This window comes from Chamaea fasciata, unplaced genomic scaffold (genome assembly GCF_029207755.1).
Source record: "Chamaea fasciata isolate MVZ Bird 193981 ecotype frontalis unplaced genomic scaffold, bChaFas1.0.hap1 SCAF_16, whole genome shotgun sequence".
Classification (NCBI taxonomy): Eukaryota; Metazoa; Chordata; class Aves; order Passeriformes; family Sylviidae; genus Chamaea; species Chamaea fasciata.
Window position 1 is genome coordinate 13,431,009 of NW_027094101.1, and position 27,852 is coordinate 13,458,860.

Here is a 27,852-nt window from a genome sequence, read left to right on the forward strand (position 1 = left end):
GCCGAGAAGACTGAAACCATCTCAGAGGAGTGACAACAAACTCCCACCATTTGTGCTTCCCCTTATGTTAAACTGAGTCAAGTTCTTGGAAACACTTGAAGGGAAAGTGCCAACACAGCAAGACGGGCTGAGAGCAGCAGAACCACAACAAGGACCTCCCTGTCTGCTCCATGTTCACACCCAGCAGAGCTCTCCGCTGGGGTGAGCTGACTCGGAAGCAACACAGAGCAATTACTCAGTACCAGTTACTCAGGTGGAAAAAATCCAGGCACACAGTACAGCACCACCCACATATTTGTAGGGCTCTCAGCATCAGTGCCACACCTTTCTCTCATTTCAAGTGAGGAATGCAGCCCAGCTCGACATTCTGCAATGCTTCACCGCTCCTTGGAGCATGACAACAGTTACTGGTGACTGTGGCAACGGCAACAGCTTTCTCACTTTGCCATGCTCTCCGTAGCCAAAGGCTGGGCCCTCAGCATCCTCACAACTGATTTAAAGTGTCTTTTGCTTCCTCCAGGCATGATGCAATCTCTGAAACACATTACTATGAAGCTGGAAGATGCTGGAGTGATTGCAGAAGTGGCCTCAGAGTCATCTTTTACATGCATGGGTAGCTGGGGCAGGAGCTCTTCAGCTGGATTTAAAGAAAACCCATCACTGCACTGCTCTGAGCTCTGCACCAAGCACTCACAGCACTCACATCTTGGCTTCCTCCATGCAGGAGACCCCACTCCAAATGGACTGGCTACCCCATGTTAGGCTTTGGCAGCTACCATGAAGATACTCACAGTAGTAAGTGGCTTCTTTCAAGCTCATTTTTGTCCAAGGCACCTCCTGTGAGATCTGCCTGATCTGAAGGTTTCACCTCAGCATCTTTGATTGCAGCTTCTGATGGTGACTCGAACACTTCATCCGGGTAAGTAGAGAGCTCCTCATGAAGGACTCCTTCCTGGGCAGAGAGACAGCAGTCCCATCAGAAGCAGCCAACATCCCACTTGAGACAGCAGCCCTGGCAGAAAGCAGTGCTGCTCTCTGCAACACACAGTCCTGCCAGAAGCAGAGTCCCGCTCTGCCTCCAGGCCAGCACCACGCCAGCCCTGCCCCTCACCCGAGCGAAGAAGGAAGTGTCGAGCTCATCTGGGAAATCCACCGTGTCCTCCTCCAGGAAGCTGGCGGGGGTGAAGCTGCGCCGCTGGGCCCTCCTCAGGGTGCTGTCCTTCACAGAGCGGCCCTGCAGCCAGGGACAGGGGCATGGGGGCACTGCCAGAAACGTGAACCCCCAGCCCACAAACCCACCCCAGCCAGTGCACACAGAGCCCAGGCGCTGAGCTTGGTTCATGCTTGTGGATGGAGCGCAGCAGATGAGATGTGTGACACCGTTCTGGTGAGACACACAGCTGCCACCACACTTCTCAACCCCGGGCACCCACCTCCAGGCTTGCCGTGTGCTCCTCTACCACATATTGTATAATGAGTCTGACCAAACCACAGTGCTGGCCGCTGCTGGACACAGCAAAACACATCACTGAGCCCAGGAAAGCAGGCGCAAGGCAGGATGGAGAGACTTGTATAGCAAGAGCCTCAGGTATTTCTGCTCTTCCGTGGCTGCTTACCAGGGACCACCCAAAGGTCCAGACAGGCTGAACTGGGCCTGCTAGAACGCTCTGAGGCTGCTGACTGTGGGAATCAAAGCCCCCTGGCCAACAAAGAAAAAGCAAGACCTGTACCAAAACTGAACCACCATCCTTGCTTTGCCAATCCTGCCTCCCGTACACATGGTCAAAACACAACAGGAGGTGACTTCATTTCCTCTCCTCTAGCACGGCCATCCCCACGCTCTCTGCTGAGCAGCTCCTTGCCTTGCACCCATCTCCCAGGGCAGAGAGCACCCAGGCGGGCGCGGGCAGTACCTTCACCAGCGCGGCGGCCGCCCGGAAGCTCATTTTGGCCACGGACTCGCGCTTGCGGCGCCGCGGGAGGCGGTTGAAGCCCGAGCGGGAGCTGGTGAAGGAGCAGAGGGACGTGGCCCCCGGCGTGATGGGCGTGTGGGGCATGCTGCAGCCGTCCGTGTCCTCGGCCATGCGGAACGCCCGTCCCCGGGCCAGCGGGTCGATGATCTGCCAAGAGGAGCAGCCCGTCAGTCCATCCGCCCCCAAACCCTTCCCAAAGCCTCCTCTCTCCTCTTGAGACTGTGACAGGGGCCCGGCTCCTGGGATTCACCAAGAACCAGGCTGCAGGGACCAATAAGCTATTCTGCAATAAGGAGATAAGGAATTGCCTATTGGGTTTTTTTCTCTTTTGTTAGTATTGACTACTGTCAACCAGTCTGTTCCAGTATCTCACATAAGACTCCAAACCTCCTCCAGCCCTTCCTAAGCTCTTGGTTTCATTGTCTCCCATGACAATGAGCTCAACAGACAGAGAATGTGCTGTCTAAATAGGAGTTTGAGAAATTCCTGAAAACAGAAATGCTCTTTCTTCAGCTAGCTTCCTTCCTGATACTGGACAGCCCAGGACTTAAGCAGTTTCCTGTTATCCTGTTGAAACTTTACTGTAGATTTACATCTGCCTCCATTAATTAAGTTTAACAGCTGGATAAAGCAGGCAAGCTTCCAGGAGCTGCAAGCCCTTCCTCAGGCCAGTGCTCTCACTTACTCCAAACATACGAATGAACGTAATGAAAATATTGCCTTCAGCTACAAACCTTGCCTCTGTCCTTACATCATCACAGCTGTGGTTTCCATAAGACCTCTGTGCTTTATCCCAGGGTTTTACGAGCTTTTTTAATCCACAGTTGCACACTCAATAGGAAGCTTAATGGGCTCACACCTACTGACACCATGTTATGATTTAACGTAGCCCACATAGAGCTCAAGAATATTTCTAAGCCTCCTGTGACCAAAGATTAGGTGCAAGACATTTAACAGAAAAGTGGACAACTAGGTGAAATGTGATTGAAAAATGCACTACATTCTCCTCTGCTTTGGTGATGCCACCAGGCTGCAGGTCACAGATTGACCTGCTTTGGAAGGAACTGTTTTCCCACTCATGCAGTGGTGCTCACCAAAGCACAGTCATCAACCACATCAATTGCTGTCACTGAGTGGAGCAGTGTTATTGTGGTTAGTTCTGGTCACTGGATGTGCTCATCTGGGCCCTGCCCCCTTGAGTCACACTTAAAGGTAACGAGCAGGAGGTAGCACCAAACCCAGGTGCCCCTTGCAGGCACTCAAAACCACTTCTGAGGACCCAGGAGCAGAGCTGTAGCACCACTGATACAAGAGAGACTTTGAGAAGTCCTAAAACATAACCAGGTTTCTATGAGGACAGTAGCTGTGCTACAGCCTGCATTCTGCTCGGGGCAGGGCAAATGTCCCCAGTGATTCCAGCCCTGCTATTGTACATTTGGGTCCAACGTAGTGGCTGCTCTGAGTACAACACAATTGTGTCCTTGCAAAATGGCAGCAGGAAGCCGGAGCTGAGAGCTCCTGGACATGCTGCACACCCCTGATTACCACAGTCACAGCATGACAAACATGGCTCTGAGCTGAGGGATCTCAGCCAACGAGACCCAAGAGAGGCTGCTGGAGAGAGGTGCCAAACTGTACCTGGGACGTGACAAGTGTCTGAGCACAGAGCCCAGACGTGTTGAGGCAGAGCTTGGCCCAGACAGGTCACAGCTGCCAACGTGGTGAAGACACCAAGCAGGGAACTCAGCGGTGGCCTTGCCTCTGTCCCAGGTCACTCACCTTCTGCATGCCCAGCTGGCAGGGTCCCACGTAGAGCGGAGGAGGGGTCTCTGTGCTTGTCAGAGAAATATTGTCCTGACTGGGCAAGTCCATCTCCCGGATGACCTGAGGCTTGAGCTTCCCATAGCGCAGGCTGCAGTGCCGGAGGCTCTTCCTCTGCCATTTCTGAGTGGCATCGCTGTCTTTGCTCACCCCAAACCAGTCTGCTGTGCCTCTGAAAGATGCCAGCAGACAAGTGCTAAGAAGGAGGACGTTTGCTTGGACTATCCACGTGAAAAGACAAAGCCCTGGTGGTCACTTCCAGCCCATCCCAATTCAAAGACAGAACTCTTTCCCAGGAGCGTCTCGCAGCTTGTCTTCAGCTGGTTTTAGCAACCTGACAGATGCTGGCCAGAAATGTTTGACCATCAACAGCATTCTGTCTCTTAAGACAGAAGAAAAATGACAGGAGATATTCACTGTGGGTAAAGGAGAGTTTATTCTCAGTTTTTCTAAAAATAAAGGAAAAGAAATGGTACAGAAATTCAGCAAATAACTTGGCAAAAGGAGCTTTTTTACTTTAAATACCATCTATTGCAAACACTTACCATCTTCAGGCCAGCTCTGGGTCCCCATTGTGAGACTGTACTGTCTCATAGCTCTGTTACTTCTTTCAAAAGCCACCAGAAATCACTCTTCTCTCCCAGCCTCCCCTCCACACTCCCAGAATCTCCCTAACTTCTCCATTTCATGCTGTAGGATTTCTAACCCACTCAAGGGTAGCATTAACAGCAAAACTTGCTGCAGTTCTGGTCTCTGCAAAGGCAGACACACACAGTTCTAAGCTGCTGGTTGCAGAAGCAGGAGCACAAGGCTGCAGCCACAAGGCAGGTTTGACTGCCAAGTGGCTGCTGCCACAGAAGAGCAGTGGATCAGAAGCAAAATCCCAAGGAAGGCAGGGAGGGATCAGGATAAGTCAGACTAAAAGCCTATTCCAAATCCTGCAGGACAGTTGGTATCCTAAACTTACAGGGGGCATGGCAGCCCTGCCAAGCATTTCCCACCATGGCTAATCCATCCTCAGGAGATGACAAGCTGTCTCAGCCTACAGCTGACCGGCCCAGGTGTTGAAACCTGAAAATCTTTCCAAGCCAAATCCAAACCCTTGGCCTCAGTCCCTGCTCAGGGGCAGGATTTCCAGCTTCTGAGAAGCAAGACCTCACAGATCACAAAGTGAGCATTAAAATACACACTGGATAAGGGCTGGGATAAATCTAGAATTAGGCCACACAGGGGAACTCAGACAGTGCACTGGAGACAGGAAACTAGTCCTGTGGTTGTGCACCCTTCAAAGCAAAAACCCCATCACCAACAGGTGAAGGTGCTCTGCCACCATGTCAAAAGGAGTGTTTGAAATCTACAGCCTTGCTGGCTAAAACCTTCCATATGCAACCACCACACATTTTCCTCAGCCCTCCCTGTTCTCACAATGATACAGAACAGACCCTTCAGAGGTCATGTGGGCCACTGCTGGAATTCACCCAACCTCACTGACCCAAATGCCACCAGCAAGTCAACCAGCCAACCTCTGGAGATGGAGCTGTGTGAAAATCTTGGGGCACCTCTCTGCTCCCACAGACCCACATCTCGAAGCAATCTTCCCCTCCACCCAGAGCAAAGGCCCAGGGCCAGCCCCTGCCCTGACAGACTCACCAAGCCCATAGCACAGAAGTCAAGTTGCCAGTTGCTCTGGCACAACACACACCACAGAAGAGTCTGACAACTCAGAGGGCTCCCCACAGACTGTAACGAGAATTTCAACTTCTAGCTGATCTTGGGTGACAAGCCTGTACACGGGGCCTCAATGGGAGAGGGGCTGAGGGTCATTTAGGCTCATAGAAGCCTGCTGAGGGATGGCACCACCAGCAGCCTCAGAGCTCTCCAAAACTGTGCTCCCACTAGTCTGGAAGGACAAGCACCACCACAGCTGTTGGCACTGTGAGGAACACACCGGAACTGTCAGAGACCACTGGCTGGGCCAGGGCTAGGGTAAAGAGCTGTCCCACTCCCTGATCATAGCCAAAACAGTCCACTGAAGAGTTTAGGGCATCTGGAGCACCCTGGGAAGATGCTGAATGCCTCTGTTCAGCTGGGGAACTCCATCACATCCTATGGAGTCCCCAGGGCACTGTAACAACCAACATCAGAGTCAGCTGTCACTCTTCTGTCATGATGAGCCAAGCAGCCCTGAAAGCCCAAGGCCAAACACAAGCAGCCCCAAAGGTGGTCACAGTGCCAGACTGGCAGCTGGCCAAGGGCAGCAGTGAGGATGGTAGGACAGGAACACGGGGCATTAGGTCCAGTCCCTGCCGTGCACAAAGTCACACTGTCTGCCTGATTTAAGAGTTTCCTGAGCCCCAGATTTGGGGTGATGGTCAATGGGCCGTTGTGCCCTGAATCCTGGAGTGGCTGGTCTCCTTGGTGCTAAGTAAACAAAGACCTCCACCTCAAAAAGAAGACAGTCACATTTGCATTAGAAAAAGCCATGATGTCAACAGGGAAAGAGTGGATGCTGTATTCCATTCATCAGCTCTGGACCAACACAACAGTGTCCGTTTGGGGCTGCTTCCTCTCCTTCCCCTCCTGCCCCAAGAAGGCTTTGGGGTCAACATATGCTGCACTGCTGCCAGCAAAGGCAGGCTGGGCTAAGGCTGCCCTGGGGAGATATTCCAGCTATGGTGAACACCAGGAGGTTGACAGCTTGTTAGGAAAGGCAGGAGGGAGTGAGGCTGGCGGGTGGACAGCTTGTTAGTCCATGCTACTTATTGACAGCTGCCTACACATTTAGTAGGAGTGACAATTGTTTTTTGTTAGAGGCACACATGAACTTTCTCACTCTGCCTGTCTGTAGGCCTCTTGGACAGTCCTGGGAAGGCAACGTGATCTCAACAACAGCCAGACTCTGTGCAGCTCACAACAGCCCTGGCACACACATGCAGGGGTGGGTTTCACACTCAGTGCTACCAGTACCTGAAAAACGATCGGGGCAGGGACTGCCGCTTTCTCAGGGAGCTCCTGCCCCCCCGGTGCCCACGAGCGGGCAGGGTCTGACTCCTCTGAAACCGAACCTGCCTGCTGCAAAGAAAAGAGAGCTGAGGGGAAGGAACCTCCAGGGCTGTGGAGAGGAGCAGCCACTGCACCTCCTTCCATAGCCCCATGGGCAACAGTTGTGCCCCACTGTGTGTGACAGTGGCCTCCAGCTGAGAGCATGACCTAAGAGAAACAACCAAGCTCAAGCCACACAGCAGCATCTTTGAACCCAGGAGGCTGCTGAATCCTCTTGGTGCACCTGTGACTTGTGTCTCACATTGCTCTGGAAGGTACCAGGAGTACTGCCACCCCCTCAGCTCCCCCTCTAAGACCTGCCTTCCTCAGCCCAGACACTCAGCTACAGATCCCACGGCTGGCTTTGGACACCAGTGTGAAACCATGGAGGTGTCAGCAGGCTGAGATATGATCTGCTTAGAGACAGGTCACTGGTGCCCTGACAGGATCTTGCCTAGTGCACAAGTCTACCTGTGCCACATCTGCTGCCTTGCATGGACACCCTGGGAGACTGGACATGGTGTTAGATGCTTTCATATGAATCACTCTCACGCCTTCTTCTGGACTACACAGGCTTGACCATGTTCACACTTCATCTGTGTCCTCCAGGGAAGACTGTATGGAGTCCTGCTAGAGTTTCACGTTCTGTGCATTCTGAGGGCTGTGTTAAGCAGAAAGCTTGGCAGTCAGGCTTCCTCGACTCGCAAAATAAATCCCAAGACACAATTTAGAGATGTTTGGTCTGCAATCTCCACTGCATCCTTAGCTCTGCTAAATGGAAAACAGGGTTTTTAGGCCTTGGTACTTTCCAGTTCCCTGGCCTTGTTTCTGATCCACTCATTTCATGCTTTTATTGCTAGGGTTGTGTAATGTGTGCATCTCCTGCAGTTCTGCTCCCTGTCAAAGTAAATTTGTCACACCAGCACCAGAGCTGTTCACAGCTCCTCACTCCCCTTGATACAAACTGCATGTTGTGAGGACTTCTGGGACAGGTTACCCTGGCCCTTCTACCCAACGCTTCTTGTCAGGGCTTCCACAGCACTCTCCCAAGGTATCCCCTCATCCTTGATGTGCTCTTGCCTCATTGTTCTGGCAAGGAACACGTCAAGGGCAGGGAGGCAAGGGAAGAGACAGTGTAGGTGTGCCAGGACAGCCTCCACAGGCCCAGAGGCTGCCCAATGCCTTGAAAAGAGCAGACGCCGCTTCACGGGCTCAGCCCTCCCAACCTCACAAGCAGCAGGATCAGAGTGGGCTGATGAAGGAGAGCTTCACCACCAAGGCAGCTGGGGAACATCTGAGGCAAAGGAAAACAGTGTGTGGGAGATCTCCCAGAGCTGGAAAGCTGCTCCTTTGTGAGTGGGCGAAGCCTGGCTGGCTGGAAGTACCCCTGACCCATGGAGTTCCAGGGATGCTCCTGGGATCCAGGCAGGCCTGACACACTGCCAGAGATAGAAGCAAGTCATCTCAGGAGACAAGCTGGGAGAACCACTCCCTCTGGGAAAACTGGGGGAAGCCTTTGCCATGGTGAGGGTAAGAGCATCCAGCTCTGTGTGGCCGTATCTCAAGAGACTCCTAATGAACAACCCTTTGTAGCAGTGAGACACAGGACCAGAGCAGCCTCTCCCTGCTCTCCACCACCCCTCAAAGCCATCTCAAGGACCTGCCAATGAGCCAGCGCTAGGAGCCAAGCCGCTGAGAGCCCTGCATTGCTCTGATGGGCTTCTGCCTCCCCCAGTAACCATGTGCTCTCAGACACTGCACCAAAGCACACCCAGAACATCCCATCTACAGTCACAGCTAAACATCAGGGCCTGAGACATCCCGTTACTGAGAAACAGCCCCCCTGGGGCATGGGGGCTGCCAAAATCTGTCTGTAAGTGGCAAAGACCATTCACTGTCCTGGTCACCAGCATCTTCCTCCCAGGACATGTCTCCTCACGTACTGTAGACAGGCTACACAGCACCACTGGGCTTCTATATTGGGGACCAACCTGCACCCACCCTTCCACAAGCTCACGAGGTAACGAGGGAGTCACCCTAACCCTGCTGTTCCAGGTAACGGGATGAGCAGAGAACCATGAATCCACAACTCCAGGATGGCACTGGATGTCGGAATGCACTGCAGCAGGCTCCAGGAGCTCCGTGCCTCACCTCTTGATGGTCTGTGTGATGGAGGTCTGTCGCTGCAGCGCCGGTCTCCGGGCGGGGTCGTGCGGCAGGGACGGCACGCGGCTGTTGTCGGCCGGCATGCTGACGCTCCGCAGGAACGCCTGCCGCCGCGTCGGCTGCCGGGGGAAGCACCAGAGAGTCAGAGCTCTGGGAGTGAGGATGTTAGCAATTCAACACGGACTGCATCAGCTCCTGCAACACACCCTCCTGGCTGCTGTCTACCCAAGTCACACTCTCCTAGGCCATTCCACAAGGTCAAGAGAAGCACAGTCAGTGGGATTTACTTCTTAAGTGGCTCTGGATCTGCACTAAAAGCCTATGAGAGCTGTGGGTGGGTCTGTAGTTGCTGCCTGGTGCAGCCTAAGCAAGCTGGGAAAGGCTTTGTTCATAGCCTAACTGCCTGGGCACACTCACATGTCTTGGCTAAATGTCACCTACCAAACGCGACACAACTCACCAGGTTGTTCTCAGCTCATACAATGGCCTCTCCAGGGCTGCTCTGGATTATATTTTTATCAGCTCAGCAGAACTCATCTCCCATTTGACAGGGCAGGCTGAGCAGACTGCCCCTCTGGCAAGCGAAGCTCTGATTGATCCTCTGGTCAGGCACTGTCTGTGCCTCCAGACTACTTCAGCCTCTCTAGCCCAGAAAGCTAATGAGCGTTCATTAACAGCTTTGATATCTTTTATGTAAAAGCAGTGCACACAAACTCAGGTTGTAAGTCAGAGGAGCACACAATGCATTCTTATCCTGACAGCCTGGGCTGTGCACACGAGACCCCAGAGAACACCACCTCCTCAATCTTCCATCATAAGCACAGAGTGTCTCTCCAGGTGCCCAGCTGCATTTAGAGATTCCAGATGAGGGAAGATTCATCAAAGCCTTAAATAATTGATTCAGAAGGTTTCAACCTACACTGGTAAAACCCTGAATTCCACTTCTAATCTCTACAGACTTTCCTTCCAAGGGAAGACCACAACCAAGATTTATCAGCCAGAAGCCATCGTGTAAGTGAAGTGCGTTTGAGTCCCTGGATCACAGAATGCTGAAGAGGACAGTTCTTGCTGTTCCAAGTGCAATAGAAATTCCCTCTTAAGACAAGCTTGTCCTCAGCCCCCTCCAGGGAAGCTGCATAACCCTCCATTTCTCTAACGACTAAACTTTTTTCCACATAAGCAACTGAACCCAAGCCCTGTACACACTCATGGAGCTGGGTAGCAAGAACCCTCTGAATCTGCCTTTGGTGCACAAAGTCTCTGTTCCTGCAGCAAGGTCACACAAGCAGCCAGCATTCAAACCCAGGTCTCAGCCCTACAGCAGTTTTTAATACCTTGTAGCAGGTATTCCTGATATTCTTCCTATCCCCAGCACAAATAAGGGTGTTTTACTCTCATGCTTTGCACAGTTCCTATTAACCTATCACCTCATCTCTACTTCAGCACTCCTCAGTGTTAAGTATTTCTCATCCCACATGGTACTCTAATGTTCCTCATGCTGCTAACAGCTTTGTGTTGCCAGTAACTGTTCTTTGCTGTTACTGATGAAAGTCTGTCATTATCTTGGCTATTCATAAGTCAGATTCATACCCTGCTCATTTCAGCACAAGCTCCAGCACTTCCAGGCCCCCATGCTTGTCTGGGAGACCTTCAGTCCTCCAGTCCCCTTAAGAAATACTTGTTTGAATGCCTCACTCTCATATCCCAGCCAAGACACTTTTCACAATGCCCACATCCAAACAGTCACAGCCACTGATGTGAGCACATCAGCCACCCACCCTCATCCCTCCCACATCCCCTTCAAGGGGAGTTAATTACTGCTCATAAATTCACTCAAAGGCTCTGCCCCTTCTTATGTGGCCGCATGAATTGCCATCACACGCTGCCCTTCCCTCAGCCAGGAGTGATGGGGACTCCAGGCACAGGGATGCTCCCAGCACATCCCTCCCCAGCTCCACAGATCCTCCCTCCTCCCCAGGCCCTGTACCTGCACAGGCTGGGGGGGCTCTTCTGACACAGGCATGGGCACTGGCACCGGGATGTCCAGTTTTAACCATGGTGGCTTCTTCCGCTGTAAACTGCTCGTGCTGTCGTGTCGCGCCTCCGACATCGTCCCGCGCTTGTCCTCAGGCCTAGGAGAGAGGAGACACCAGAGTCAGGAGGAAATGTGGCATCTCATCCCTCACAGCCCATGTTGGCAGGATGAGCAGAGTTCTCGTCCCGGCTGTGACTGGTGGGTCCCAAGCCTCACGTGGGACGAATTCCCAAAGTGCCTCATGAGGGCTCAGCTTGTGCCCACACTGGTCCTTCAGCACCCGACACTCAGAGGACACAGAACCTCGAGCCGGATACAGAGACTGCAGTCACAAGTTTGAGTTGCCTCCCATTAAGATTTTTGCTGAGACTACTGTGAGATCTAGATTCCTTAAGAACAAGCTATGAATTAAATCTTAATGAGATCTGGATCCAGACCAACCAGCTAAGTAACTGCAATATCAAAAGCCACTGACCTCCCTCCAAAACCAGCTTGCCACTCACAGACACCCTTTTTTGCCCACCCAAAGCCAAGCACCACACTTTCCAACCCACCTACCCCTTAACAATTAACAAGTGGCCATTTCTCATCACTGTTTCTAATCTCTTTTAAATGTAGTGTTTTTCTAGAAACACAACATAGCGCACAGAGCAATACCAGTATAGCATGAACATTAGAGAACTGGCACTAATCCTGAAGTAAGAGTGGTTTTCATACATTAATAATAATGATATGGTATTTAAATAAAAACCGCTGTGTAATCCAAATGCTGCAATGAGCAGAGTGACTCGCTGTCATCTTGCCCACTCTGCTGCAGTTTTGTCCTCCTGTTTGGGACCACAGGAGTCTTTCAGGCTGGCAGAGCACCCACTTAACTGTGCACGCTCAGAGAAACAATTCAGAAAACAGATTTCACTGGAGGCAGATCAGCTCAGATACCTCCACAGGTACCTTCCAATCTAAATTAGACTCCAAGTTTGTATTTCTTCCTCTCCTATCACACACACAACTTCAAGTTAACAGTGGGAAGCATGTGTGCTGAATGGAACAGGAGATTCCATTCCCTCCCAGCTCTCTCCTTGCATGGCCCTAGCCTGGCCTGTGGCCCATAGCCACAGGGGACAAAAATAATCAAGTGCCCCAGCCTCTCCACCACAGTGGACAGATGGAATAAGTAACCAGTTAAATGAGCAGGCACACATGCTTTGACAGGGAGTAGGAGAAAAACTCTGATTAAAACTTAGTGCTCTTACAGTGTTAACACAGCCCATTTATTTTAAATGCAGACTGAGTTTAACACCTAAGGATTCTTCCTTGAGAGAGGCCAAGTCCTAGGCCAGGACCAGAGGCAGAGGGATCTCCACCCTCTGAGACATTTGGCACACAACAAAACGAGGCCCTGAGCTGCCTGAATTATCCAAGCCTTGCAGTGGCTGAGCCAGTCAACCTGCACGGGTACCTCCCAACCTAAATTAGGCACCGGTTCTCCAAAACGTGCACTGCCTTGCAGGGCATTTCCACCGTATTCCCACAGCTCCCTGCAGCTGCTCTGGGAAGGGAAGTGCACACGCCATTGCAAAAGATACAAGCTGGGGGGCAGGCAGGGGGGAAATAGGTCAACAAATGGCAGTGGGGGATGATCTGGATTGGGTTAGGAGAGAATCTCATCTAAAAGGAGCTGAAGGCCAGCTGCTGGTTCAGTCGCGCGAGCCGGGCTGGCTGCCAGGAGCGCTGTGCTCAGCTGAGCCGGAACGACAGAAAGGGAGGACTCAGCTGTAGGTGGATGAAGGTTGGGTTTCAGCAAATACCACAGGCCCCCAAAAGTCTGGGAATTCATGATCTAGCCTGTACAGACATGCCCTTCATACATGCACCACAGTCCTGTTGCACAGATGCAGTGCTGTGCATGAGAGGGACACAAATCCTTCCTTCCCTCCCCGCCGAGCTGCAGGGGTGGCTAAACACAACTGTTCTAACTTCCTATAAGATAAGAACAGTGAGAGTATTAGGGGAACTCCTGCCTGTGCTTGGTATGAGTAAATCTGCTATGAGACACGATTTACTGAAAGGTCTTGCAAATTTGTCTTCATGGTGAGGTCAGAAAGCAAAGCAGATTTCTCACACCTGAAACAGCCCAGCAAAGAGCTTCAGCATTTTCCCCTGAGGATCACAAGCATGACATCCCCTCAAGGTGCCCTAATCAGAGACCAGCCAAGAGAGACAGAGCCACCACTCTGGCACGACCAAACGCAATCTATTTCACACAACTCAAGAGTCTCCTTCCTGTTCCTTCAAGGGCAAATTCAGAGCCTCTGAAGTAGCAACTCTGCTTTTTCCAGCACCTCACCACTGAGCCAACATCACTCAACATCCTTCCTGTCTACCTACAGAGCTGCCTTTGTGAGCAGGAGCTCTGGGTGTAAAGAATAGAAGAGTGTAAGATTTGCAGCTTTATCAATCAGTGAGGCCAAGCCAGGAAGGCAGAGGATGAATCACGCCTGTATTGCCCGAAAGTTGCTGCAATAACATGAAACCCTGTGAAAGACCTCCGATTAAATCTGTTTTGAGTTTCCCCTCCTAAATTGCCACAGACCACAGACAGTGATGTCCACATATCTTCACTGGCTTCCTTGCCACCCTTGCAGAGTAGCACAGGGGATCTCCAGGGTGTACACACCTGTCAAAGAGCACAGGGCATGCACACACAGGGGTCAAGCCTGTGGCTTTACGATTACCCCCCAAAGTTGACTCAACCTTGTACTTCAGGCAAGGTGAAGATCTCAAGATGAAATTCACGTTCTGACAGAGCAATGGATTGCTCTGCTTTCTCCCCACTTCAGCAGTTAAAGAGTTCTCTAAGTAGCAAAGCATAAAAATGCATATATAATAATTGTCTAAATGCATTTGGTATTTAAACCCCAGGTGAGTTTCCAGGTTGGCTGCAAACAGAGTACGTAGGAGCAAATCTCTCCACCAGTTCAACCTTCTTTACTCACTAACAGGTTCATTTCCCAGGAAAAGAGTGCAGTGAAAGCAGAGCTGTCCAGCATTCTCAACTCCCTGTGTGCATTTGGAGCAGCCAAAAATAAACCTTACAAACACCTAAAACTGGATCAGAGCCCTGCCAGGGCAAGCACTGTGAATTCTGTATGAATAATCAGCCACAGCACAGATCAGGCAACTGCCTCTGCCCCAGGCACAAAAGGCCTGGGGTATGGTCATGAGAGACAGGTCTCCAGGGGGTTAATGGGGAGCCTGAATGTGGATCCAGCTGAATATACAGATATATAGACTAGACGAGCATCAGTGCACAGCTGTGTGCACAGATGTACAGAGACATGGTCCATTTGCACGGCAGGTAACACCCTTATTACACCTGGCCCTCAGTCAAAGTGCTGCGAATTCCTGTCTCAGCACTGCAGTGAAAGCACTTGCTGAGTTTCACACTGACCCCTTGGTTACTTTTAGGGGTCAATGTTTCAGGGTCCAGTGTCCACATATTTCATCAGGCCAGTGGGTTTTGTTTCAAAGTTGACTGCATTGATGCATATTTTGTTTGAATGATCCCACACCATCAATCTCAACTTCTCAGTACTGTCAAGAGGCCACCAACAGCAGCAGGATGGGAACACACAAAGCACAGCCATGCAGGGTCAGGCTCAGTGTCCCTCTAAAGCCAGTATCCCATTTCCAACTGAGGATGCAGGCACGGGGCAGGAGTACAGGATCACTCGACAGTCCTATCTCCCAGGACAGAGCCATGGCACATGCTATGAATAGCTCACAGGCTTCTTATGCCAGAAATGTCTTTGCATGTAACATTTCTGTATCCATCTCTATATCCATCCAATGGTTATTATTTCAGAATTTATCCAGCTCATTTTTTTAATCCAAGCAAACTTCTGGCATTCATAACTGCACAAAAGCTCCAGAGCTGAAACACATGCTGTGTGACAGCCTGCTGCAGCTCGTCTGCAAACCTGTCGTTTCCTGGGTTCACTTGTTCTGTAGTTCTTGGACTAGAAGAGTGACCAGCTTTTCCCTATCCTCTTTCTCCATGCAAGTCCTGACTCTACACATCTCTTCCATGCTCTTCCTACCATCCCCTCTTCCCACACTCACATCCAGAAGCTCAGTCCTGGTACAGGGGCTGTTTCAGACCTCTTGCCAGTGCTTGCTTAGTCTGGACTCTGTTCCGCCAGCATCACAACATTCAGGAATATGCAAACACAAGGCTGAATGAGAGGTATTTGCAAATCCAGCTTCTTCTAACTGATCAGCTGGTAGCAGCATAACAGTTATTAATAATGTCCATTTCAATTAAAATAAACAAAAGGAAAAATGTATCAGTAGCAGATAGTCTGGGAAATTCATCTTCAAAAGGCCTGTGCAAGGTCACAGAACCAGAATGAAAGGCAAATCCACTGTGCTGTGGGTCAGGCTAAGAAAGGGGGAGAGCACAACAAATACCAAAGTTGGCACATGATCAAGGAAAGCTGCTTAGTGAAATCTACTGACCCAAAGAGCAAAGGAAAAGCTTTGTCCAGAAGCCTGAGCATGTTCCTAAAACTGACAGGCATCCTAAATGCATTTAGAAGCTTGCACAGTCATTTCAAAGCAAGACCATCCTTACATTTAAACACACAACTGAAGCTATTCCCATGTTGATTTCTTTTCTTCCAAAATCTCCATTTTACCAGCATTCCCATTTAAAATAAAGCTGGCCTTTTTCCCCCAAGAAACATTCCAAACAAAAACCAAACCAAAACAAAACCCCAACTTAATTCAACACTACCACACAAACAAACAGCATCTGCTTTTTCCAACACCACTGCTCCTCTCCAGCACAGTGTGCGCATGTTCCTACAGACACCCCCACGAGGTAACAGACACCGGGGTTATTCCGCTGCAATCCGATCACCAGGGAGTCACACTCCAGCTGTTTTCTTCCATTTTTCAAACCCCATCACTGCAACAATTGTCTTTACAGTGCCTGCTACACAAAGTCCCAGGCAAGCCCCAGGTACCTGAAGGGGTCTGCACACACAGCTCTTCTGGCTGAGGCACAGGAATCCAGGTGGACACAGCAAAGAAACAGGGATCCTCAATGTGTTCTCCAGACAGGATGAGCCAGAGCAGCCAGAGCAGAAAGCTCCTGGCTGTGCCTCTCTCTCCAGGAGGATTGCTGCTGGCACATCAAGGAAAAGGCAGGAAGTCCAAGGACAAGAGGAGCAGTGGGGTTTCAGTCTCGTGGCTGCCAATAAAACCATCTAGCATGGATCAGACCCAACGAGCTACAAACAATATCCCAAACACCAGGCATGAGCCAGCCCTTTGAAACAGGCCAGATGGAGGAGCTGAGGGCAGGCAGGGATGGGGAAGGTGGGACAGGCCTGTGGCCCTGCACTCTTGGGGAAAGCTGCTGAGGGCACAGCAAAACCCAAGCTCTGGCTGAGACCACCACCACTAAGAGAATACCTGAGGAATGAAACAAGGCCAGCAGCACTGCCCAGGGCCCTCTCCTGCTTTCCCAGTGCTGGCTGCTGGGAAATGCTGTAAGGCTTTGCAGACCCACAGGCTGCCACAGCAGAAGCAGGGTCTGAGCAGCCCAAGCAGCTCTGAGCACAAGGCTGGCACAGAGCTGTGCAGACACAGTGCCCTTTGAGCCCTGCCCCGCAGGGAGCTGGCAGCGCTGCCATTCCCACACACACCCCACTGGCCCTCTCACTGCTCTCTGCCATGCACAAGCTCTGCCTGAGTGCTGGTACAGGCTGATGCTGCACCAAATCACATAGGCAACAGTTCCTCAAGGCTCTGGCTCCTGCTCACAAGCAAACCCATCTGCCAGCTAGCTGCTGTGCAAGCAGCAGGCTTGCCTTACTCCACTGAGCCACTACAAGGTGTTAAACCAGCACAAACTAACCCTAGTAAATTATTTCCCATTGATCTGGCATCCTGAAGAGGCTCAATTTCAGATAAGCCCTGTGCAACCCGGAGAGGAAGGGTAGGACCAGCCTATTCGGTGATGGCTCAGCATGACAGCAGCTCAGGTGAGACATCAAATACAGGCCCCAGCTGCTGTCCCCTGCTTGTGTGAAACTGTCCTACTCCATCCCCAGTGGGGATCTCACCATGAACCACTTAACTGAATTAGCTGATAAATACCAGCCGAAACTGCCTGGGTTGGAAGAGGCCAGGCAGACCCCTAGATAGGAAATGGGAAGCTGCATTGGGTCGGTATTTCATGCAAAGCCTTGTAGAGGGATGGAATTCAAAGAGGCACAGCAAGAGGACAAAGCTTCAGCTGAGACCCAATGAACTTGGAAAAGGTTCAGCTGCATATAGAGACGGAGGGTTTTAAGTACAGTACAGGTAATGAAAACATCTGCCAGTGAAGTGTGAATGTACGTGAGCCAATCCCACGATCAAGAAAGGAGACCTGACATCCCTTTGAGCAACTGGTTTTCTTTATTTTCAGAAAAACATGAAGGTCACGACGGAAATCAAACAAAAATGAATTCCTACTTGAACACCAGCATTAAAAGCTTACAAAGCAGCTTCACCTGAGACCTGAAGGTGTGGTGCCCTCATATAGAAGAGAGAGGAAAAACAGGAAGCTCAAAAACCTCTTCTGATTTCTGTTAGACCCCAGATCTGCAGCTGAGCTCCCTCAAATACAGGTTAAAAGATGACCCCCAACTGCAACATGCAAACACTCACAAGCAACAGGCTGATCTTCAATGTCCTTTTGTTGCAGCAGACAAAGGGCAAAATAGTAACAAGAATTTGGAAACCAATGCTCAAAATTCAAGCTAAAAAGACGTCTCAGACACTTGAAAGAGATGCAAGCCAACAGAAGAAGCAGTGACCCAGCCCTGTGAGCTGCCCTCCTCCTCCTGCTGGCACCAGCATCCCCACAGCTGTTGGGTGATCCACACTGGGAGCTGACCCACATGAGGTCAGCAGAGAAAATGGCTCGCTCCAGCCCCAGCTCCATCCCACATGGCTCCACAAACACTTGTGCCAGCAGAAGGAAAGGGGAAGAAGCAGGAACAAACAGAGCAGCTGGAGCCAGATGACTGGACTGCCTCTCAAGGCAGAATAGTTTGAAGTGATTGTTGAAAACATGGCCAAAACCTCAGATGTGTAGCACTGTGGGCAGCCAACAATTACCCCAGGGAGCTGGTGGGTTCACCATCTCTAAATAATCTTCTGAGAAGCACCCTCAGTGCAGGTGTTGAGTGCAACAGGAATAAAACACTACTGCATCACCAAAGGCAGAGTGATTTTTTTGGTGGGGTCATTAGATGGGAAAACATCCAAGCCATCCACAGAATTCTCCGGAGCTGACAGCCAAGCCTCACAGCCGGGCAGCTTCCACAGAGGGGCTCCCAAGGCAGGAGCTTCCCCTGCTCACCCATGGCCTGGAGCACCCACAAGAAGTAGGTGGAAGGGAGCCAAGCAGAGCAGGCTGGGCAGAGGGGCCTCTTCCATCTCCTCAGCACGTGTGGCCCAGATGACAGAGGCAGGTCTGCAGCACCAGCCAAGCACACCCAGGCCCATGCAGGGCCCGAGCAACGAGCGATCTCCAGCTCCACCTTCCAGAGCAAACCCAGCCCAGAGCGATCTACAGCCTACCGAGACACCAGCAAGGGCAACAGCCTGCACACAAACCAACCAACAAGGAGAGGGGAGCAGTGGAAAACCTTCTGGAGCACTTTGGCATCTTCACCCTGTTTATGTTTCTCTGTGAACACACCCTGCGGCTTTGCCACCGTATCCAATAGCCACGTTTCCAGCAGCCACATCCTCAAAGTCTGGTCACAGCCTGTCACTTACAAGCTCCATCAGGGCACAGCACGATGAGATACCTGCCAAGAGCTCCAGTGACGGCACAACAAGCTCAGAGCAGCATTCCCACTCCTTGGGAAGCCAGCAGAGTCAGCACTGCCTGGTCCAAAGGAGCTGTTTCCACCAAGAAATCCATTACCAGCTACCAGAGGAAGGATCATCTATGCAAGCCTTGGTCCTGCACCCTGGTTGAAGGTAACCACAGCTGCCTGTTGGCTCACTGGTGCCTGGGCTGAGCCAGCAGAGCCCTTTGCTCAGGGGTCCCCAGCAGCCTCAAAGCACAGCTGTCTCAGTGTTCTGCATGGGTCTGCACCTTCTACAGGAAAGAGTGGCCACAGACACTATTTCAGTGCACACTGAACTCATTTAAATGATTCAATGGGACTTCAGAGGACCCTGTCCCAGATTTACTTCCATTGCTAGTAACACAGATGCCCGGTTAAGCTCTGGCTGACCCAGACAAGTACCATGGGCACAGTCACTGCCTCAATTATACAGCAAGGTGAGAGTCACAAAAAGGTTTTTGTCAGTGCAGCCATGACCCAACATTAGGAAACAGAAGACAAAAACCAACAAAGGTATTATTTTCATTGAAATCCTGCATTTTGAAGTTTTTTCTACCAGCTCTCATACTCATTACAGGTACTATAAGGGTTCAGGACACACGGCTAGCTGGGAACAAGCACTGGGATGACACCCAGGACACAAGCAAACACTGGTTCTGGTTGATTTTGGAACAGCTGCTGCCTGTGCACCCAGCTCAAGAGAAATTTCCTTGGTAATGTGTCTTAGTGATTACAACATCATTCACTTAGAAAATACAATATCAATAAACAACTGATGGAAAAGCAACCTCCCCTAAAAAGATCACAATAGGCCAAACCAAAAATTAGGTCAGACCAAAAGCTACTCATCCTCTACAGCAAAGACTCTGGGTACTAAAAGCAGCTAAGAATCACTGTTGTGCTAAATAAAAAGGTTTCAATGGCAAAAGAGATCAAAACTGCCACAAATGACAACATTTCCTATGGAAAGTTACATAAAACCACGCTGAATAGCAATCTAAAAAAATCTTAGAGGAAATAACAATAACAAACACTGGAGCCACCAGAAGACAGACTTTATATTCAGGAAGGATGGAAGCCACAGAGCCATTCAGAACAGTTTTCTTGGCGTGTTCCTTTGAAACTCAGAGCGTCCTCACTCCCCATCACACACCTGCTTTCTCCAGCACCACCACGGTTCTGCTCACCTGGGTACAAGTGAGAGAATAAAATTGCCCCCAGCAGTCAAGGCCCAGAGGAGATCCTTCGAAGGACCAATTACACAGCCAGGAATTCAGAGCAGAGCTGGTTTGGCTGGAGCTGCTGTTCCTCACCATTAGCTGATGTAGCCAAGGACACAGGAGAGCCACTCTGGTGCTCTGATTTCTCCCCTAGCTCATGCTTGATAGCCAGGCACACACCATCTCCTGCTGTGTCCAACTGGAAACAGCTGCAGGAAGAGCTTGTCTTGCTCTGCAGGTGTGTGCACACCTCTGCACATTCATCGTGTGCCCCGTGGCACAACTCATTCAGAATGCAAATAGACATAATCATAATTCTAGCTTGGTCTAGCAAAAAAAAAAAAAAAATTTAAAATTCTAAGTGAACCACACTTCTTCAGTCTGAGTGAATGGCACATTCTCCCCAAAATTACAGTCCCAGAACAGCCAGGGAAAAGGAAGGTACACTCACACTTTTAGGCAGAAAACCTCACAGTTTTTTACAACTTTAAGGCTTTGAATTTAAGCAATGCAGTAACAAACCTCCAGTGTGCTGACTGCTACAGGGCCATAACTCCCAAAATACAGAAGCTGCATTTGTCAACCCAGCTGTCTGAGCCCTCCAGATTTTAAAATCCAAGCAGTTCTAACTTTCACTGAACCAAAGCCAAGTAAGTGCCAGACCTGAAGGACTGTAAATGCAGCGTCCTGTGCAGTTCCAGGATGACCTCATAGGGATTGTTCCTATTTAAAGGAAAGAAAACTTTCAAAGCAGGCATTGCTGCTGACCAGCAGAGCAAGGGGCCGGCTCTGAGCAGAGTGGAAACAGGAAGGGGAGGAGGTGGCAAAGGTAAGCTTTCCAGAAAAGGCAAGATCAGGCATGGCTTGCTATCTCTTCTCCCCCTGGGAAGGCTCTACCGTGCCAGGGAGGTATTGTGCAATGATACCTCAGACTTCTCTGAGAAGAAATTGCATTTCCTTTAATAAACACTGTGCTTTAGAGATGCTCTGATTACTAAGGCAAGGTCTGTTTGTTGCTGAAGGCCCCAGAATTTAAGAACATATCCGCTGCTCAGGTCTGTATCACCACAGTTCCAACATTTCTCTGGTAGGCAAAAAGGAGCTGTAATTATATTTTAAATAAATTGTTTACCTAGATAGTTGAAGAGTGCATCCAAAGGAAATTACAGCAAAAACAAGCCCTATGTCAATCTGACATTTGCTGTCTGTGCAGCAAGCAGAGCACACAAGCAATGAAACATGCACTCTTACAGCTTTAGGAGATTTGACAGCCAAGGTAAATGTGAAGAATAAGCTCTCTATCTTCATCCAGTGGGAAACAGACACTGTTACTGAAAAGGATTTGACGTAGTTTGGATGATTTGTCAAAATCTGAGCTGCTAATTTGCTCTTTGTCGCATCATCCCAACACACGTTTAAAAAAAACACCTCCTCATTCCTACAGCAGCATGGACTGAAACAAGGATGAGAGGTGTGATCTGAAGCTTCAACTGGTCCTGGACAGCAGCAAGATGAGGAGGACCAAAGAAAGTTGCAAACAGTCGGAAATCCCTGAAGTTGAACTAACAAGGATATGACAATAGGCAATCTCAGCACAGACGCAATTTCCACTTCTCCCTATGGAAACCTCACTTCCCGGTGGCACAGACATTCATCCTGCGAAAACAGAGACGTTGGCAGGCAAGCCCTGCCCACCCCAGGGTGCACTGCAGGGAGGGTCTCCACAACTCCCTGCAAACAGGTCTGGATGGTCTGAGCACACATCACACATCAAATTAGCCTGGGGTTCTTTGAGGACATGGAAACAGAGCGGCCAGCATGACCATGGGAAATGCTGCCAAACAGATCCATTTCCTTCCAAGGTTAAATCTTGCCTGTTGCCTGCCTAATCTCCTGGGACTAAGAGCTGCAGGGCTAAGACTGTCCCTTTAACATGTTATTCTCTCAGAGGGGAGTTATTGAGCACTAGTAGAGTAAGCAACCTGATGCTCACTCAGGTCCACTAGTTCTGAACAAAGCAAAAAATAAACAAACAAAACCAAAACAAAACAAAACAACCAACCACAAAGCTAAAGAAAAAGCCTACCACCAGGGAGAGAACTACCTGCACAACCCTAGACACCAGGGCTTCCCCTGCTCTGAAGAAAGAAATGGTCTTCATCCTACCTTCCAGCAGCACTGGGATGTTTTACCCATGACCCAGACACAAATCCCATGAAATTCAGGCTGCAGCACCCACAGCACACACTGAGATATTGTCACACAGCAGAGAGGATGCAACAGAGCTCCCTGAACAGGCAGGCAACACATGCATTCCGTGGGTTCCTTAAAACTCCAACATATACATACCCAGCAGCTGGGAGGAAACCTCACAGCAAGAGTGTGAGATCTGCACAGCTCATGTCCCTTGCCTTCGAACTAGATGATGATAAATGTTAAACTTGGAGTCCAGCACCTCTTCAGCTGAAAAGAAAGGAAACTAATCCATATCTGAGCTCAGGAAAAATGTTAAGGAAGGAATCCATCCTTGAGTTTTAAGTATTTCTACTGAAATGGGTCATATACAGGTGACAGGCTGGTGGCTGCAGGAACAGCAATTAATAGAAGTGTCATGTCAGGTCACAATTAATGCTGGAATCTCTGAGAAAGGCACATGATCTCCATGGGGTGCCAAAGCCTCCAGAGATAGCTATGGAAGAAAGGCAGCAATCACAAGGGAAGAATCTTATCAAAAGACTGGTCTACTGGATAAAAGCTGTAGAGTGACAGAGAAATGTCAGGTTCTTCAGCTCACAGCCAGTCCTGCTTGGCAGGCACATCCCCAGCAACACAGGGTTCACACAACACACGCTCTGCTCGACTTTTCGCTGGATACATTGAATGGAAGAGGAAAACAAGCTGGTAATCCTGGTCACGTTGCCCAACTCAGGCCTTCAGCACTAACCAGGCTGTGTTTGCACTGCAGAGAGATCCAACACACTGAAGAGAATCAAACCTTTACTAATTATATCTGAACATGAGGGCTCTGTGCCCAGAATAAACTGTCCTATCATGCCACACTCAGCAGACCCTGCCTCTTTCAAGGGAACATGTCGGGACTTGCTGGCTACTTTCCGGGGCTGGATTCCAGAGGAACAGGACTGATGACCCCAAAAGGAATTCCTATTCCTGCCTGGCGACCTCGCACAGCTGCAGCCTCGTTGCAGTCCCTGCCACGAAAGTGAAACGAGCCGTCTGCCAAGTCCAGTGACAGGGTGCTGGCCCTCTCTGAGGGACATAATTCCTGCCTGTGGTGACATATCAGGGCCACACGGTCTCAGTACCAAGACACAGAGAGGACAAGCTTGTTGGAGAAGAGGTATCTGCTGTGCTCTGCAGGCCAGCAAAACTCTCCACATTGAAAGCTCATCCCCTTGGCTGAAGCCTACCCAGCACAGAGCAAGACATTCCTGAGACCAGGGCCAGCCCATGGCTTTCCCCAGAACCTGAAAAGCCAGTTTGTAGGCAGATCTCTTGCAAGTGGATTGCAAAAAAAAAAAAAAAAAGAAAAAGAAAAAAAAAAAGGCCTGTCATGGGAAGTCCCAGAGCAGAACTAGTTTTGTGGGAGTTGCTTTTACGCTGCAGAGCATCAACCTCCTTTCATGGGAATGCACAGAAGCAGGAACAGCATGGACACAAGTCCACATGCCAGAGCTGCTGCCTTCCTGGGGGCTCAGGACCAATGAGTACGGAGACCGAGACAAAGCAAAGAGGGGACCTGTTCCAAATGCACAGCACCTCCTGGAAGCCTGGCAGTATCCCAGCTCAGAAATGGCACAGGCTCCCCAAGAGCCTGCACACAAACAGGAGAGACCTGGGCTGAGTAGCAGCAGCCATGAGGATTTAAGGACATGAGGGATGCAGCAGGAGGGAGGGATGATAGCTGTTATTAGAGCAACTAAGGGTTAAAAAAAAAACCAGACAAGCCCTTTCCTAAAGTCCATTTAACAATCAAAGCTTAAAGGAAGCATCTAAAGTTCATCTCTTTCTTCCAACTATATCAACCAATCTAACACGAGTCATCACCTCCTCCTGCAAACCACTGCGATGGAAGAGCTCGAGAGCATCATCCTCCCATACACTGGAGTGGAAACGCAATTCTTCCAAGGGTCTGCTCCCCAGCTTGTCCCAAGGGGGCCGTTTTTATCCCCGTGGCCACAGCCCACAGGCAGCTATTTGTCCTTGCTGTCCCATCGGCGTTACTTCAGTTCACACCCTGTGCTCCTTCCTCGTCCCGTGCTTCATTCAGAAGCTTTGCTGCCTTGTCCCTTTCCCGTTACGTGTGACTATTTTTTCCCTTTACTGCAGAATACACTTTTCTTCCCAGAGGAAATTAGCAGGCATGGGGACAAAAACAGGAAGAAAGGAAACAACTTCCTGCTTGCTCAAAGACCCAGCTTAGAGACATCCCTGACCAGCACCGTGCACCCCGCCACGAAGCCAACCTGCAAGGGAAGCAGCAGCCACAGAACCGAGTCGTGCACTAGGACGAGCACCACGCAAAACTCATCTGTGCTGCCACTCACCTCTCCTGAGTTACACTGCAGAAAAACACAGGGCAAAATATACACATGGGGCACTTTAGCACTGCAGGCATGTGTGTGGCAGGATGGGGTTGCTCGCTGAGGAGCCCCAAAGGATTTGGCACTGAGGGTGCAACCCTGCAAAAGCTTAGGTCTTGCTCGAGTCAGGCTGCCGTGATTCCCTTGCTTCGTGCCAGCAGTGCACAGCGTGAGAACTCAGTCCAGGGACTCGATCCGGCAGGAAAACTAACCTTTACGTGTAAAAAGCCATATATTTTCCACCAGATCATCTCCCAAAGTCGCCGCCAAAGCGCGGGTGCCAGCATCAGGGGTGGGACGGGTTGGAAAGCGTGGAGAGGGGATGGACTCGGATCAGCTGAAAGAAGCCGCGAACGCGCACCTCCACCTACAGCCGACAGCCCTGAGATCGCCAAGCTCCCAACATCCAAACGCGGGGGTCGGGGGCGGCACCTGCCGCCGGCTCTCACCCCGCGGGCCGCCGAGGGCCGCTCCCTGCCCGGCGGAGCGGCGCGGTGCCGGTCCCTCAGCCGGGCAGGGAACGGCCCTGCCGGGATGCCCCTCCCGGCCAGCCCCCCCTCGTCCCCCCGGCCCCGCACTCACCGTGCAGGCGGGCGAAGCGCAGCGGCCGCTCGGGTCGAGCCGCCCCCCAGTGCGGCTTAAGGGACCGGCGCCGCCGAGCTCGGCCCGCGGAGGGCGCGGAGACTCCTCCCCCGTGCCAGGGGCCGGCCGGGCGGGCACGCCATTCACAGCCTCGGCATGCAAATCGGAGCCGGGAGCCGAGCGGCGCTCGGCGCTGAGAGTCCCGGCGGGGAGCTGCCAGCGCCCGGGGCCGCGGGACGCCGCATCCCGCCGCGCCGCCCTGACTCACGGGGTAGGAATGCGCCGCGCCGGGCGGAAGCCACCGGCCCGCCCGCGGCCCCCGCAGCCCGCGGCCCCCGCCTTCCCCGCTGCCTCGGCGGTGGGCAGCGCCCTTGAGCCCCGCCGCTGGGCTGGGGTGGCGGGGCTGAGCGCCGGCTCCAGTTAGCATCGTCCCCGCGGGTGCTGGGAACGCTGCCGTGCCCGGGGGGAGCCGCGGCGATTCCCGTGCCGGGAGTCCCCTTGGCTGGGCACCGCTGAGCTGCCAAGCCCTGGCCCCGTTGACCCCCACGGGAGCCTTTCCCACTAAGCCTCCCGCACACTGGGCTGCGATGCTCCCCGGCTCCTCACTCTTTCTTGCTGTTTCACTGTACTTTACCTTCTCCTCGCCCCATTCCCCTACACTTAGTGCTGTGTTTCCCATCAAGTCTTCACACCTCCTCTTCCAGCCATGTGGTTAGCGTATCATCCCTCTAAGCTGTTTCTTTCCTCACAGTTTAAACGTTTTCCCCTTCTGGAGGGCATCCTCCCACCTCGATTGCTCAGCCATCCTCTCCTTTGTCCTGAGATTGCTGCAGAAGATTTCTCTGTCCATCCTCCAAGGAGCATCAATCAGCACAGATTGCTCACGAAGAGCTTTGCTGGAGCTCCAGCGAGGCCTGCAGGGTGCACATCCCTCTTGAGCAGGTCCCCAACCCACAGCTCCAGATGCTTTCAATGTTAGTAATAACTGGGGGGATGATGTTCCTTTCCCATCTTACTGCATCTTCCCCGCCGACCCGCGTGATCCAGACGAGCTGAGCTCATCGGCACCGCACCCAGCCCCACGACTGCCCACGGCAGCCACGCGTCGAAGGCAGCCCCCAGAGAGCCCTGCTAACCATATCATGGCTCGTTAGCTAATGAGCAAACGCGGAGCAGCCCCAGCTAGTCCTGGCTGAGGTGGAGATCAAATCGCACGCAGAACCCTGACTGTCCGCAAAGCTTAACAGGCACAAATTATTTTCAGATGTTTCTACCACATAAACAAGGAAAAGAAGCATCCAGTAATGCACTCGTAGGGCCCTTCAGCATCTCCCAGGAGGAATGCTCTGGAGCTGGAGTAGGAATCTGACCCACCCCTGCTCGTTCTTTGCCTCCTGCCAATAGTATGTGCATTTTGCAAGAATAGCAAAGCTCTGTCACTGAAACGTGACTTCTTGCTCCTGTAGAACACTCTTGCAGACAGTGCTGCCAACCCAATCCCACAAATTCTTGTTCCCCAGTGCTTCCCTGCCCAGCTCCCAGACTCTGGATTCTTTTACCCACGACATAGGAATCTGCAGAGCTGGATTAAATCTATCCTGTTGGTAAAGAACACACCTACCTTGCTGCCATCACCAGCCAGGGTGGTTCTCCTTCAGTGCACTGAGTCCTCCTAGTCTAAAATAGATGGAATAGGGTGACTTAAGGCCAGGTTCTGACTGCTCAAGCACGAGGTGGTGAATGGCAGCAGTTCAGTGTTGAGCACCCACCATTCCTGGCCTGAAGCAGGTCATCTAGCCCAAAAGCCTTGTTTTCTCCCTCTTCAGGGAATACTTTTATTTGAAATGTGGATTCTGAGGACCAGTTGAAGGAGAGCTCTTTCTCGGTGCTTGTTACGTTTAAGGTGAACATGTGATTACATGAATTTGCTTCATTCTTCTCTGCTGGAAACTGGAATTTCCTCCCTACTTGAAACCCATGAGGAACTGTGATCTTGCCACAAGACATGGTTAAAGACCCAAAGAAATAGATATCCATCACCATGTGAATGCAGCACTTTCACTGCTGCAGCTTGCTAAAACTGCCTGAAGGCCTGGTGAATCACACAGCTGCCTGCTTCCAGCCAGGCACTGCTGGGTCTGCACTGGCCAGGAGTGGTGCAGAATGGCCCGCAGGTACTGGAGAGAATTGTTCAACACCTCATCTCCAGCTGCATCCTCTCCTGCATGCACATCTGTATGCAACACTCCTTGGAGCATTGATCCTGTGTCATCAAGTGTTAAATTGTGGCTCCACTAAATATGCAATATAATCCAAGCAGGAAAATGGTGGTGTTACAGCCTGTGTGCCTTGCCTGACAGTTTTGTGAGGACAGCTAGGACACACCAGGAGCACAGAGGTCTGTTTTTATCACGATCACCAGTTCCCTAGACAGATGATTTGATTCTGACTTGCTTTGTTCAGTGTTTAGGCCAAGAAAGCATCCCAGTACCTGGC

General features: G+C 51.2%; 1 protein-coding gene across 8 annotated transcripts in view; it reads right to left on the reverse strand.

The window, feature by feature from the left end:
• The window catches only part of RHBDF1 (rhomboid 5 homolog 1), a 37,787-nt gene that overhangs the window by 8,884 nt on the left and 1,051 nt on the right, over positions 1-27,852 (reverse strand). The window contains exons 1-8 of one of the 8 annotated variants that reach the window (XM_066198110.1): positions 26,145-26,465; positions 10,990-11,134; positions 8,988-9,121; positions 6,762-6,863; positions 3,753-3,966; positions 1,914-2,120; positions 1,112-1,234; positions 792-952 (exon numbers count right to left, since the gene is read on the reverse strand). In XM_066198110.1, coding sequence (XP_066054207.1) covers positions 792-952; positions 1,112-1,234; positions 1,914-2,120; positions 3,753-3,966; positions 6,762-6,863; positions 8,988-9,121; positions 10,990-11,134; positions 26,145-26,206 — 1,148 coding nt within the window. In that variant the 5' untranslated portion in view covers positions 26,207-26,465. Of the gene's footprint in view, positions 1-791; positions 953-1,111; positions 1,235-1,913; positions 2,121-3,752; positions 3,967-6,761; positions 6,867-8,987; positions 9,122-10,989; positions 11,135-22,522; positions 22,627-24,986; positions 25,047-25,356; positions 25,496-25,990; positions 26,466-27,852 lie in introns of those variants that run through there. The other 7 variants (XM_066198109.1, XM_066198111.1, XM_066198112.1 and 4 more) reach the window with 7 other exon arrangements.